This window comes from Plodia interpunctella, chromosome 5 (assembly GCF_027563975.2).
Source record: "Plodia interpunctella isolate USDA-ARS_2022_Savannah chromosome 5, ilPloInte3.2, whole genome shotgun sequence".
In the NCBI taxonomy this organism is placed as follows: domain Eukaryota; kingdom Metazoa; phylum Arthropoda; class Insecta; order Lepidoptera; family Pyralidae; genus Plodia; species Plodia interpunctella.
The window spans coordinates 10,552,555-10,568,402 of record NC_071298.1 but is presented as its reverse complement, the minus strand read 5'-3'; the positions used below and the strand labels follow the sequence as shown (position 1 = coordinate 10,568,402).

Sequence of the window (15,848 nt, the reverse complement as noted above, 5' to 3'; positions counted from 1 at the left end):
TTGCCAGCACAACGCAAGCAATAATCTTTTGTACAATGGCAATAACCCATATTAGTGAAAAATCTAATTATATTTTATACCTACAAAAAACATATGTTACATCTTATTTATTTCTTCTATTCTGCTTCTTACTATTTGAATCTAAATGGGTACATAAATATGCGAAAGTTTGTGAGGATGCATGTTATAATCCTTCCTTTAAATTAAATGACATTCGCTTGACACAGACAGTTTTCTTTCATCTCGCTTTATCCTTGATCTCATTTCACTTCATTTGTTGCTATTTTGCGGTGTAAGTTACCTATTATCTTTGTCGAAATAGATTAATCATGGAAATAAGAAGAGGCTTTTACGGCTAATATTTTGTCTAATAGCTTGTATTTCTGTAAAGGATCTGTGAAAAATAATCCTTATTCTTGAGGCTAGCAACTTGTAACCTTTCGTTTTTATAGAGAACATCGTTTGGTTTGTCAGATAACTGTTTGGGAGGCCTTGGAATAATGCTTGACGACGAAATCGACGTCCCCACGGCCTCCAAAAAGAAATTTGATAAAAGCCAGTCTGTTGACAACGTGACTGTGACCGTGGATGGGAAAAGGGGCGATAAGAACGACGTCGAAGACCCCAAGCCACGGATAGTGCTCACATTCCGATCCGAGAAGTCGGGCTCCAAAAACAGCAACATGAAAATTGTGTCGAGTGAAGAAAAGCACGAAGAATTTTCCCCTCGTCGTTCTAGTCGCACGCGCAGCAAGTGGGAGTGCTCTGACGAAGCTGAGTCTTCCATATCGCCTAATAAAAAAGAAAAATCTGTTTCGGAAAATGAAGAGGTATCTGATAGTTCTGCCCCTAAAAGATCATCTAGACGGCGGAGTAAAGATTCTTCAGAGAATGTGTTGGCAAATGCCATAGCTAGAAAAGAGAAATCTTACAATGAGACTGTTCCCACTCAGCGGTTGTCTCGCCGGATCAAGCCCACTGCTAAAGTGCTGGAGAATGAAGAGTTGAGGATTGGTGTGGAGAGCCAGAACAATGTTAGGCTTGGCATACAGCCTGAGAAAGAGGAAGGTGTGCGCACGCGACGGTCTGCGAGGCCTGGTGTTGAGCAGAGTTTAAAGGGTTCTAATGTCACAGTAAAAGTTGGAGATATTAGTGAGCAGAATGACAGTGAGAAGTTGAGACATCTGTGTGAGCTGGGACTGAAGGTCAAGGATGAGGTCAAAGAGGCTATGGAGGAAGATGCAGAGGGAGAAAATAGGTATGTGTACATGCCCGCCCATGATTTATTTACTTTTAAAAATAATAAGCTCAGTAAATAATTAAAGAAATGCACACAAGAAATCCACTTTGACTAATAGTGAAGTGAACATTACATTGAGCAAGACTTTGTCATTAACGGTCAGATTCCATACACATGTGCTGTGATGATGCTACTCAAAACAAAATAAAATAGGATTTCCTTATGAGACTGCCATAAATAGGACATAAAGCCTCATAAAAAATTAGATTAAAATTATTAAATTCTTTTAGGGATTCAGAAGAAAATGAGTGTGAAATAATTGAAGAAGACGAAGAGATTGATGATGACTCCGAAGTCATCAGCAAACTGTTGGAGGCTGATGATGAGACAGTCTCAGATGGCGAAGGCGAGGATGATGATGATTTCTCCTACTCCGAAGAGACGTCACAGTCAGACAAGGGCCCCCGAACTAGACGGTCCACCAGGTTGAATTCGTCCTATGGAAATAATGAAAGTGACGAATCAACCATTCCAGATGGTGACAAGTAAGTGATAAAACTGGAATTAATTCACACTCTCTTCCTCATTCTAAGCTCCAATTCTCATGCATTGGGAGTTCACTTCATAATATTTTTCGAAGGTTTTACGATATACCTACCTGTTCACACTGTTTTCTTCTTTATTCTTGCAAATAATTTTTGATTGATTTATTGAGTTCACAATCATAAATGTTCCATCATTGTTGCATCTGATCAAATACTTTTCACCAGTGATTTTTTTTAAATGCGAAAACTGCTTAATCTAGATTGTTGAGTATAAAATTGACGTAAACTTCGGTTTCACGAGATTTTGGAATTCCTTAGCCACAGCTGTGGCTTGTCTAAAATCCCCACCACTGTTTCAATTTTAAATAGTTTATTTTTCTGGACAATCATTGTCAAGTAATTTCCTAAATCTCAACAATATATTCATTTGTAGGACGCCACCCCGCCGTTCTTCCCGTCGGTCCACAAGGCACTACTATGACGAAGAAATTAACCAAGATCCGTAAGTATATGAGATCATCCAGTATTTTATATTTGGCCCTTTGGATCCTTTGGTCCTTGTGTCGAAAGCGACAACATTGCGCCAATTTCGCGAAACTTATGCCCGTGCGAGCAAAGAATATCTGCTAGACAATTTGAATATACAGGACATTTCAAAAGTAGGTATATATGATGTCCTGGATGGTGTACCCTCGTTTGTAAGTGTTTATATGAACTCGAAACTTGGCACAAAAGATGTACACAAGATGTATCTTACCACTTCATGTATGTGGTATGTATGTGTTATGTCTAAACTCTGAAGTGTGTTAAGTCTATCATTGAATATAACATTCTGTATCTATCTTTAAGCTGAGCTGCTGCCTTTTGTTCTTTTGTGGCACACATAATGCATGTTTTGTTTTGTTTAGTTTTAAGTTCGTTTTAATATCTTTTTGTTGTACAGGAGAGCAATATATTGTTTATCTATCAATGAGACTATTTTCAGGGAATATGTTCCCCGGCGTAAGAAAACTCGAATGCGTGGCGAAGAAGCACAGCCGGAACCTGTGCAGGAAGACAACAGGTAATTATTTAGATTTTTAATTTAGTCAAAATCAAAATCAAATCATTTATTCAGAAATTAGGCCTTCACAGGCACTTTTTCACGTCATATTCTAAATTAAATGATGTTTACCAAAACTACAAACTACTAGCATTTCGGAACGACCACTGCTGAGAAGAAATGCCGAAAGAAACTCATTCAAACAGTATTGGTCCCTATTATACCAGAAGGGCTTACCATTTTTTAAATATAAATTTATGTATAATTTTTTATCAGTAATAATAGTGTTCTCGACAGGTTGACTGATAATAAACTAGATATCAAATTCGGCCCAGTAGTTTAGACATGAAAGCGTGACAGACAGACAGTTAGACTTTCGCATTTATAATATTAGTATAATACGGATTATATGGCGTTTCTTGTTTATTTACGTAAATTTGTGTATTCAGTGATTGTATTCAGTATTGGAATTGATCTGAAGTGTCATCTCTAAACTGATTACTATATGTGAGTCAGATTGGGATAGAAACTCAAACGCACGAGTAGGATTCAAACCTAGGGACCTTTCGCGCTCAGGCGGCCGTAACCACTGGGAAGCGGTGGTGCCGCTTCCATAAACACATAAATACAATACAAAAATGAACATAAAAATGAAGTATTTGTGTATAGTAACCCGGCGGGTGGGGACGAAGGTTCAGAGGCGGCGTGTCCAGAAGACGACAGCGCCATAATCGCCACGTGCTTCTGCACCACACCCAGCAACGTCTACGCTGCTCCAGACGACCTGAAAGGTATGTTATTAGAAAAAAAAAATGGCCAAGTGCGAGTCGGACTCGCCCATGAAGGATTCCGTAGCAGCAAGTAACATAACATAAAAGTTCTTGTCGATCGATTTTTGTATATTTTATATTTGCGTTGATTGAATGAAAGGTAAATTGCGGTTTACGATTTATGACGTAAAAAAAAACTACCTACTTACTAGTTCTCAGTCAAACCAATTTTCGGTGAAAGTTTACATAGTAATTGTATATGTTATATTTTTTAAATTTCAGTTCTAAATATGGGGACCCCCGAAATTTATTGTTTTTTTTTTATTTTTTGTGTAAAATCTTAATGCTGTTCACAGAATACATCTACTTACCTAGTTTCAATAGTAGTTCTTATAGTTCAGACGGACAGACAGAGAGACACATGGCGAATCTATAAATTCCCTTTTTGCCATTTGGCTACGGAATCCTAAAAAGCATTTGATTTGACTAGTTGAAAAGTAGCCAATTGAAAGCAGGGACATTTTATATAAATACTTTTAAAATTGTAGTACTGTTGGTCCGCAGAGCCAGTATTCTGCCAGGCCATCGAGACGGTGGACGGGGCCCGCGTGGGCTGCTCACACCTCGCCCGCCGCCAGCAGCAGCAGCAGCTGGCGGCCATGCTGCGCGCGGGCCCGCGGGCCCCCTACCTGCTGCTGTGCGCGCTGCACACGGAGCAGCTGGCGCGGCACATGTGCTGCGTGGCGTGCGGACTCTTCTGCACTCAGGTACGACGGCGGAGTCGCCGGTATGAGAGGACAAACAGACTGACGAAAATAAAAACATTGTTGTTGTTATTTTTAACCCCGACGCATAAAGAGCGGTGTTATAAGATTAATGTGTCTGTTTGTATATCTATGTATATGTCTGTGGCATTTTCGTTTAGTTTTTTTTTATGTCGTAGATAATTTTATCCCGAGTGTTCTTAGCCATGTTTCATGAAAATCGATTCAGCCGTTCAAAAGTTGTAGCGAAATGAATATTGAAAGATTTTTAATTTGTCTTTTTAACTTGTTTTTGATGTAGTGAATTTGTGTTTTGCGTAAAAACAGTACTTATATTTCGAAAATAATAATTAAATAAAAATATTCATTACGCGAGCTGGAATCGAACACGCTCAGTCACGCTCTTCATTACATATGTGTATGTATAAAAAATGTAGTATTCTTCTTCAAAGAAGGCAAATCTACATCGCGCTATTGGTTGCAAAATTTAAATATATTCTTGCCAGGGGTCCACTTTTTTTCGCATAAAATATTTTGTCCTATTGTTCTTTGGCATAATAGGTCTAAGGAATAATTAATTTTTGTCATACGGGTAAATAAATAAATATATTACGACGAATCACACAGATTGAACTAGCCCCAGAGTAAGTTCGAGACTTGTGTTATGGGATACTAACTCAACGATACTATATTTTATAACAAATATCCAAGACCCGGGCCAATCAGAAAAAGATCATTTTCCATCATGACCCGACCGGGGATCGAACCCGGGACCTCTCGGTTCAGTGGCAAGAAGTTTACCACTGCGCCACCTAGGTCGTCAATGTGACATAGTGAAAATGTGACATAATTAATTTTTAGGTTGGGTTAGATTAGTTATGGTTCGAATTGTTATGCGTAAACCATTACGCGTAAGAACGTTATGATTAAAAAACATTACGCTTTAGTACATTATCATGACAGAACCGAACCATTTCGATTACTTGTAATTTTAATCCCATTATTATCCATGCAGGGAATCTTCTACCAATGTTCCGAGAAGCACCTTTTCCACCTGGAGTGCGGGCTCCCGTACAACGACGTAAAGTCGAGCCCGGGATGTCCGCACTGCGGCGTGCGCTCGTACCGGTGGAGCCCCGCCAACACCAAGTGCAACAGAGTGCGGGTCGAGATGAAGTGCTCCAACAAGAGGACACTGCTGGCCGAACCCAGGCAGCAGAGGTTAGTATAGGGTGGAATCAAGTGTTTTTCTCAGCAGTTGTTGGTTGTTCCGAAATGCTTAGCTTTGGTTAATATTATTTAATTTAGAGTATGACGTGAAAAAGTGTTATGAACTAATTAATAGACATAGTAATTTCTGATTAATGATGAATTGATTTGCAATAAAGTTGATATCCTTACATGACGCCCTTGGTGGCGAAGTGGTAAACTTAAAAAACTATTACACTGATTTTCATGCGGTTTTCACCAATAGATAAGAGTGATTCCTGAGGAAGGTTTAGGTATATAATTTACTATGCTTTTACCCGAGCGAAGCTGGGACGGGGCACTAGTAAATAAAATTAAAAGACTTGATGTCAGACGGGCCATACAATCATGCATCAAAATTTACATTTTGTTCCGTAACTAAAATCAATCCAAATTTCTTTATTATTCAGCACTCCAGCCTACTTAACATTCTCCACCGTCCCGGAGAGCCAGAAACTCGAACCTGTGATACCCGAGGACCTGATACCAGCCATGCCGGCCGATGTGGACCTCTTCAAAGTGAAGGTCGAAGGGAATGAGCAGTTGACGGATGACGAGCTCCTACAGATCTTGAAACAAGCCATCGTCGACGATGAACCTATCGAGAAGTTGGCTCCGAAAATTGGTAAGATTTTTCTGCAACGTGCTTCGTTTTATATTCGCAAATACTTATCAGAACGCTTCGTCAGAACTGATATTGATAACACGCTTCGTTAAATCTTTACAGAGGAAAAAATATCTGTAATAAGCTGTAAATTATAATTTTATAAGAGTTTTTATGATGTGCTGTTTGGTGCCGCTTTAGAATAGGACCACTCAATATCTTCCCGCAGATATTGTACGAGGCGATTAAAGGACACACAATCGTGGCAGACGATAGGCAACAACACCATTCCTAAAGAAGTTTGACGTTAATCAGGCGGCTGGTCGTAAAGTTACAGCCTGATCTCCGAAATTTCGAGGATTATACTTTACGCTTCTCGGCGTCTCGATTCCTAAAGTATAGATTCGGTTGTGATTTTATGACCGGCTACATTCTGCATGCCTGACGTCAACCATTCTTACCCCATATTTTCTCCTGCCGCTGCCGGGAATATTTCCTTAAATACTTCTGCGGCGATAACGACGCGTGTGAGCATTCACACTCGTATCTTTTATATTCTTATTCTCTCTCTCTCTACTTTATTTACCATCTCGCAAAAATAACTTGAAATGATTGAATGAATTGCTGGTTCGATAACATTATGATTGCTCAGTATAAAGTCATCCCATATTACCAGCTCAATAAAGTTCTAAAAATGTAATTGTTTTTTCATTACTCCACTCCTGCGTGCGCCGGGCAGCGGCAGTGACCTGTTCACATACTCGTGCTGCCCACTGGGTGCTCACGTCCCTGCCCGATAGGGCTGCGTGTACATGTGGCTTTAGAGCGCTTGTTGCCTGAACTGTGAAGCACACATTTACCGGGCGATCATAAAGTGTACTTACTGTCCAGCGTCGGTGCGCGACATAGACGGCGCGGTGGACGCGCGCGGGCGCACGTGCGCACACGTCGCCGCGCGCTGCCGCAATCTGCGTGCGCTCTACGCGCTGCACTGCGCCGGCGCAGCGTTGGACGCGTGCGACCACTCAGCTATGACGCCGCTGCTGATCGCCGTGCAAGGTGTGTTGTGTGACCGAGCTGCTGTTTATATTTTTGTATATTGTATAAATTTGGAGGTATATAACTTCTTTTTGCCGCCATTTTGTTTTGGCGGTAAATATGACAGCTGTTGCATGAAAATTACTTTGTGTAGATACGGCTAATTTATTATGGAGCGTTTCACGAGGGAACAACGTGTTTCAATTATTAAAACGTTTTACGAAACATTAAAAAGAATGTTTCCCGGTCGATTAATTTCGAGAAACGGTGACATTGATTGGCATCCAAGATCGCCTGATTTAACAGCTCCTGACTTTTTTTGTTGAGCTATCTAAAGGGACTCCATGTTTAACTGCCGGCCCTAAATACTATATTTAACAAGGAATACTTGATATATTAATGGAATAAAAATACAAAACTAAAGTATATATTTAAAATTAAATTTTAAATATAAATTTATTTTTAATAAATGGTAAGCCCTTTTGGCATAATAGGGACCAACGCTGTTTGAATGAGTTTCTTTCGACATTTCTTCTCAGCAGTGGTCGTTCCGAAATGCCAGTAGTTTGTAGCTTTGGTAAATATCATTTAATTTAGAATATGACGTGAAAAAGTGCCTGTGAAGTCCTATAATTTCTGAATAAATGATTTGATTTTGATTTTATAGCTGTTATTTGGCCACTCTGTACTATTTGATAATTTTATTTGCAACTACAATATACAGGCTGGCTCGTGCGCTAAATGTCGCTGCGAGTGAGACGCAGCGAACCAATCACATTGCGGTGTGGTTGTCGTCGCGTCACAATGGCGCACTGTGATTGGTTGGCTGCGTCTCACGGTGAGATATAAATACCAAAGTCGCACGACGCACACTAATCGTAAAATGTCTCTTTCACAAGCTTTTACCCGCAACTTAGCCCGCGCTAATGTCTATATCATACTATTGCAATACAGTTCGTTATTCCATTTTTTAAAATAATTTACTTAAATATGATATTATAGGTCAATATTAGTGTAGGTATATTTGCAAGGAAAATGTGTAAGGGTGATTGTTACGCAATCACGCAAAATGAACTGGGTGGATAGCTGGAAAATTTGGTACACGGGTAGAATATATCTTGGAATAGCACATAGGGTACGTTTTTATCCTGAATTTCTAACGACAGCACCAACATTTCGTAATTCTAATTCTATCTATTCTATAAGTAGCCTAATCTTTACCCTATATTATAATCATAACTAATATTATAAATGTGAAAGATCTCCTCTTCATGCTCTATCTACTCAACTAAACTAGAAATTTGAAATACATGTAGTTTGAAGTATACCTTTCATGCCAGGAAAAAGTATTGCATCCCTGGCAAATTCACGCGAGCGAATACTCGTGTGAAAAGTAGTAATCTTATAAATTATGAAAAACTATTGTAATATATTGGTATTCCAGATCTTTTGGATATAGATGGTCCTTCGAATTATACGAAACATCTCAACGAATTCATAGAAGACATGGATGTTGATCAAACAGACAAAGAGGACACTGGAGAAGAAATAAAAGAAGAAGAATATAGTCAGGAAACGGAAACTAGCAAAGAAGAACTAAGTATAAATGATGAAACTGCAACAAATGAAGAAAATATTGATACAGATGATATTATTAAAGAAGAACCCATAGATATCAAGGAAGAAATCATAAGAGTGACAGAAACAAAGGATAAACCAGTACCAGAAGAGAAGGAGAAGGATAATGTGGAGGAAGAAGAGAAATTGTTTAAAATTATCCAGTTTTTGGTTGCTTCTGGTCGCTGTGACATCAACTTTCCTGTGAGTGAAAGTTTAAATATTCAATTAATATTATAAATATGAATAATATTCATTAGAAACCAATAGAAACACATACACGTTTGAAAATAAATAACATTATTTTATGCCAGGGTCTCGAAATATTTATTTTATATCGAACTGAATGAGTTGTAATCTGGAAACGTCAGGGCCCGGAAGGCATGACGGCGCTGCACTACTGCGCGGCGCGCGGCGGCGCTCGCGCGGCGACGCTGGCGCGGCTGCTGAGTGCGCGGGCGGGGGCGGGCGCGGGCGCGGAGTCTCGTGACCGCGGCGGCTGGACGCCGCTCGTGTGGGCCGCCGAGCTCGGCGACCAGACCATGCTCAGGTCACTTACTATAACAAACACTTCATATTGTCACATGCAAATCTTTACTCTTTTCTCTTGTGTACGTTGTGTTGTTCAAATAAATCATTCATTCATTCATTCCTTAAAAGTGACGGTAACGCCAGCCAGGCTGGCCGGTAATAGTGCAAAAAAGAATCATCATCGTATCGAGTGTGTTATTGCTAACACTGGTGTCAGATTTTGTTCAAGTCGCCCAAAGGCATCTGACATGACTTTTACGACTACTTACCGCCATCTAGTGGCAGGTAGTCGCATGCATACTGATGAACTGAACTGTCAACTAGTGTGAATGTTTCCTCACGATGTTTTCCTCCACCAACAGCAGGTGGTGATCTATGAAAATTACTATATGAGTCAAATTGGTATACAAACTCATATGGTACGAGTAGGATACGAACCTGAGACTTTTCGATCCACAGGCGGGCGTGTTAACCATTACACCATCACCGCTTTGATCCTAAATCGAATAAAGAATTTTGAATTTACTTCAAAAAAAAAAGTAATTCGATATGCACAAATCAAATATTGTTAAACGTTACATGAACCCAAGTTAATTTTAAGTTGTTATGTCCAGTGAAAAGATTGCCATTTATGTATTGGTAACAGTGCAATATACTATAATCCTTTTATAGAACAAAATGATTATTTTGATTTAATCAGTACAATTCCTTCTCACTCTCCATTTTCTATAATTTTCTCAAAGACACAAATTACTATCTCAGACAATCATAATGTACTCGATAGTGAAAAGCAAAATGCAAACTCCTCTGATAGTTCAGGTAATGAGTGTTATGTTGTCGACAGATTGCTGTTAGAAAACGGCGCAGACGCAACCGCGCGGGACAAGGAAGGCAACGGAGTGATACATTGGTGTGTGCTGCGCGCGCGCAGCTCGTGCGTGCTGCGGCTGCTGGACGCCGCGCCCGGCGTGCTGGACCACGGCAACCAGCACGGGGACACGCCTCTGTGAGTTGTGTATATATATATATAATAATACCTTATATGTTATTCCAATTTATATCTACACATGTACCAAATTTCATAACACATGTTCACAAACTTTCGCGTTTATAATATTAGTAGAATTTATATATGTCTATTTCATTGCAGGCACATAGCAGCTCGACACGGCCACTACTCGTGCGTCGTCATACTCCTCGCGAGAGGCGCCAGGGTATGTAACACGATGGTTTATGAGAATATCGACAATACTCAACGCCCAACACTGAGCCGTAAGCTTGTGTCGCGGGTCAGACGAGCACAACAAACTGGGAATCGTAAAGAAAATATTTAAATAATTCAAATATTTGCTCACGTGACCACCACGTCACGGAGGTCGTTAATAATGCATAATATTGAACGTCCGGATCCGGAACCACATGAGCTAATTATTATCATGAATTTTAGCTTAAGAACATACGTAATTAGATTTGTAGATGATTTAACGATAGCCGGAATCAACAGCTTAAACTGATAAATACATAGATAATTCGTTTATTTTATTTGCCATAGACACCAAAGAAATGACAGACAAGCCGTAAATATAATAAAATCATAAAATTAAACAAATTTGTGTGCTGCAGCAAAGCAAAAAGGCCATGACTCAACGAAACTTTCTACAGACACACTGATTTACAGTTATTGCCAACATTGTAGTCGCGAGTGCTTATCTTAAACTTAACAAGAACTTACAATTAAAAATAAATATATTAAGACAAATCACACAGATTGAGCTAGCCCCAAAGTTCGAGACTTGTGTTATGGGATGCTAACTCAACTATATTATATTTTAAAATAAATACATATATAGATAAACATCCAAGATCCGGGCCAATCAGAAAAAGATCATTTTCCATCATGACCCGACCGGGGATCGAACCCGGGACCTCTCGGTTCATAGCCAAACACTTTACCACTGTGCCACCGAGGTCGTCAAAATGTAAAAATTGTCTATTTCCTGATTTTTTGAGCTGTGATGTTTTTCTTTCCTATTCTTTAGACTGATGTACCGAACACAGCCGGCGAGTTGCCGCTGGACGTGTGCGGGGAACACGAGAACTGCCGCAACGCGATCTCCTTCCACATCCAGATGGCCAAGATATCGTCCAAAGCGGGCAAATACAGGCTGTTGTGCACGTATGTATTTTAGATTCTCTTATGAGTCATGTCACAGTTATATCCTCGGTTGTGACGCCCAGAAATCCACTGAAGTTCACTCTGTTATTGAAGTAAACACGATGATTACGATGTACTAGCTTCGCCCCGGGGCTTTGACTCCCGTGGGAATTTCGGAATAAAAGTTACCAGTTACCATTCCAGGTTATACTCTACCCTTGTACCAAATTTCATAGCAATCCGTCCAGATTTTGCATGAAAGAGTAACAAACGTACACACATACATCCTCATAAACTTTCACATTTATAATATTAGGATATGATACTAATGGTTAGCTGGGAGAGAATGCTTTTAATATTAAGTTCGTCAAGTTCCAAGTAAGTTTTTACTTGGAAAAATAAAGTTTTATAAATAATTTATTGATAGTTGGGCTCATCTCATTTATGTTCACCAGAAATATGGGTTTCATAAACTTTTTTCATTTATTTCATAAGGTGTGCAAAACAGGTTACAGCTATTACATTACACAAAACATTATAATTAAGAACTAGGTTGTAGCCCAAAACATCACGTCTCACTGTCATCTTGATCGTTTTTTTTTAAGAACGACCCATTTGCTGTGTTAAACTATTTTATTTTACCCTGGGCTCCGACTCTCTAGCTTCCGGTGAGAGAGAGAGAGAGAAAGACATTCTCATCTGTGAGTTTTCCCGGTTTCTTCCACAGCCGTTGAACGTCGGTGCCCAGGATCCGCTTTCCAACTTTTTTGTCTCCACTTCGCACGGCCGTCGTAATCTTTAGTTGTCAGACAATTGTCACGCATATCCTTGACTACATCAAGCCATCCCTTCTTGACTTTGCCCCTTCTGTCAGAGAGAGAGTACCTGTGAAAGTATAAGTTCTGAAGCGGCGGCGGTGTAATGGTTAAGACGCTCGCTTGTGAATCGAAAGGTCTCAGGTTCGTATCCTACTCGTGCCATATGAGTTTGTATACCAAGTAATTTTCATAGACCACTCACTTGCTTCCGGTGAAGGAAAACATCGTGAGGAAACCTGCACACTGGCGGACAGTTTAGTTCACTAGTGTGCATGCGACTACCTGCCACTAGATGGCGGTAAGTAGTCGTAAAAGTCATGTCAGATGCCTTTAGGCGACTTGAATAAAATCTGACACCAGTGTTAGCAATAACACACTCGATATGATGATGATGGTCCGGCAGCGACATCGCTCGCGGGCGGGAGCAGTGGCCGCTGCCGTGCGTCAACGCGCTGGACGACGCGCCGGCGCCGGACCACTTCACGTACGTCACGGCGCACGTCATGCCCGAGAACATCGCCATCGACAACACCATATCCACTTTGCAGGTGCGTTATGTTTTATTTTGCAGGTTAAGGCGGTTTGTTTTTCTTTTCTTTTCTTTGTGGCAAGGTTAGGTGTTGCCCGCGGTGTAAAATAGCTTATGTCATTCGAACTTTTTTCATATTGTACGCAAAAATTTATCGTAAAATTCATCTTTACATATTATAGTTCTCTATCTCGTCTGCTCGCGATAAACTCAAAAACGGATTTTCATGCGGTTTTCATCGATAGATAGAGTAATTCCTGAGGAAGGTTAAGTTGTATAATTTTTTTTTTACCCGAGCACGGTCCGCTAGTATGTAATAATACTGTTTTTTAATATTTTTTTTATTTATGTTATGACGCAATTGTCACGTGTGCAAACGATTTTTGCAGCAGGTATCCAAATCTTTAGTAAACATGACAAAAACATTTTACTCTTTCATACAACTTGGCATATTAGCCGATCGGACTCAGTATGGAAACTTTTATGTTCTTATTTACACTATTTTTTATAGAAGTTGACTTTTATCTACTGATCATATTGCGAAATATTGACTCGTGTGTAAAACTGTAAATGAAAAGACGTGAACAAGTTGCATTGTCTCGGTGTGATTTATTCGCGTCTGAGCGCACCCAGCTTGCTTTACTTTTAAATGAACTGTCAACGTCATGTCCTCGTGTCAACGTCAGGTTGTTGACAGTTAATTTAAAAGCAAAGGAAGCGAAGAAATCATATCGACGGTGTAATTTTTAAACAAATGCTTCGATTTTTTGCTTTGTCTTGGGCAGGGGTGTTCGTGCGTGGGCGGGTGCTCCTCCGGATGCAGCTGCGTGGTGCTGGGCGTGCGGCGCTGGTACTGCGGCGAGCGGCTTCACCCCGCCTTCAGCTACCACGAGCCGCCTATGCTGTTCGAGTGCAACTCAACCTGCAGCTGCAACGAGGTCGGTTGTCTTGATGAGCCTGTTCGCTATCCGGAGGTCCCGGGTTCGATTCCCAGCGCGGGCAAATATTGTACCATTGTTGTTGTGTCCATTGGACCGGCGATACAAGCTCAGTGTTTACTGTGAGCCGTTCAGTATGGTTTCTTCGACAGAATGAATGCGGCAACAACCTGGTGAGCCGCCTAATGTCGCGAGGATCCCTGAACGTGCGCGCATGCGTGGTGCGGACGCGGCGCGGCTGGGCGCTGGCGGCGCGCGCGCGCGTGCGCTGCGGCGCGCTCGTGGCGCTCTACTGCGGGGAGCTGCTGCGGCTGGACGCTGCGGACGCGAGGCTCGACGACCAGTACATGTTCGCGCTCGACGTCAAGCCTGACTTGTTGGAGGTGCGTGGTTTGTATTTAGGCGATTGGCAGTGGGCTGGCCATAAACAACGGTGGAGAAAATAGGAAATAAATATATTAGGACAAATCACACAGATTGAGCTAGCCCCAAAGTAAGCTCGAGACTTGTGTTATGGGATACTAACTCAACGATACTATGTTTTATAACAAATACATTATATAGATACCCATCCAAGACCCGGGCCAATCATAAAAATATCATTTTCCATCATGACCCGACCGGGGATCGAACCCGGAACCTCTCGGTTCAGAGGCAAGCACTTTACCACTGCGCCACCGAGGTAGTGGAACAGAAAAGTGCCATTGGAGTGGAGATTTTAACTTTCAAATGATACTAAAACTTCCATATTTATCCACAGCAATGCGCGTCAAAGACGATGCTATGCGTAGACGCAGCGAAGTACGGCAGCGCGGCCAGGTTCATCAACCACAGTTGCCGCGCCAACCTCGTGCCCGTGCGCGTGTTCACCAGCACAAGGGACCTGAGGCTGCCCACTATCGCCTTGTTCGCCTGTAGGGACATCAAGCCAGACGAGGAGTTCACGTGAGTCATCATTTTTTAGGTTATTTTTCTATTATTTGACAGTTGACAGTAAATAACGCTTACGTCAACGTCGACATCTGACGTTAATTCCAACAAAAAACATTAACGATATAGCGTGGGATGCTCCTATGATGTAAACTTTTCAGCACATTCGGGCACTAAAAGGAATGGACTTTATATAATGTCTTTTACGAATTTTGTTACGGATATTCAGATGTGCAATGTTGACGAAGCATATGACGGATGTTTTTTTGTCGACGAAGCGTGTTGCGTGGTTATTTTTTTGTTTATCTTGAATTATTAATTTTGCCAAATTTACATAGAATTCTTATATTTCTTTTTTTTTTCAGATTCGACTATGGTGACAAATTCTGGTCGGTAAAAGCGAAGTGGATGAGATGTGAATGCGGGACATTGGAGTGCAGATATCCTGAGCAGATCAAGGAAGAAGAGGAATCTTAAGACTAAACAATAATATTCCTGTGGAATACTTTCGTAATCACATGTAAATAGTATTGATACAATAATTTATTGTAATCTTAGATTTTAAGCAATATCGCAATATCTAATCAAATAAAATATAGCGGAATCTTTTTTTTTTTTTGTTTTGTTTACTAATTGTGGCCCGGTCTCCGGCAGCGGCAAAACCCCTAGCGCTCTCCAGCTTTCCAACTAATTCCACACACCAATAATCACTTTAAAACAATGTACAAAGCAAGCGGATTGCCAAGGATATGCCATTCTCATAATCTAAGATTTTTTTGAAACCTGGACTTTTTTCGAGTAGGTACAAAATGTTTATGGAAAAAATAAAAGAAGACATTTGTCTATATTTTTGTTTGGAAAAACCCATGGATTTAGTAAGTACTTATGGAGTACCTACTAATTCCATGGAAAACCCACACATTTAAAAACATATTTTTATATCTGTGGCAAAAACGTTCCCGAACCTTACCGCAAACGGAATGTTTCCAAGGGAGAACGGTATTTTCCCCTATCATTTGTGAAGGCAGAAGAAGCAGAACACTTTGAAAATTTCGACATTAAAAAAATATTGACATTTC

General features: G+C 40.6%; 1 protein-coding gene and 1 non-coding gene across 2 annotated transcripts; one reads left to right on the top strand and one right to left on the bottom strand.

The window, feature by feature from the left end:
- The first annotated feature begins 234 nt into the window (after positions 1-234).
- Positions 235-15,377, top strand: G9a. The gene is made up of 19 exons (XM_053745936.2): positions 235-1,258; positions 1,531-1,785; positions 2,219-2,287; positions 2,771-2,848; positions 3,497-3,618; positions 4,162-4,364; positions 5,377-5,582; positions 6,020-6,234; positions 7,105-7,272; positions 8,696-9,072; positions 9,240-9,418; positions 10,244-10,405; positions 10,550-10,613; positions 11,439-11,575; positions 12,776-12,920; positions 13,687-13,839; positions 13,992-14,222; positions 14,600-14,784; positions 15,135-15,377. Exons 1-19 carry the CDS (start codon positions 501-503, stop codon positions 15,244-15,246), a joined length of 3,819 nt encoding a protein of 1,272 aa, XP_053601911.1. The 5' UTR covers positions 235-500; the 3' UTR covers positions 15,247-15,377.
- TRNAH-AUG (transfer RNA histidin (anticodon AUG)) lies at positions 11,298-11,370 on the bottom strand. Its single transcript has one exon. It is a non-coding gene; the product is annotated as a tRNA-His (tRNA).
- Positions 15,378-15,848: the final 471 nt, after the last annotated feature.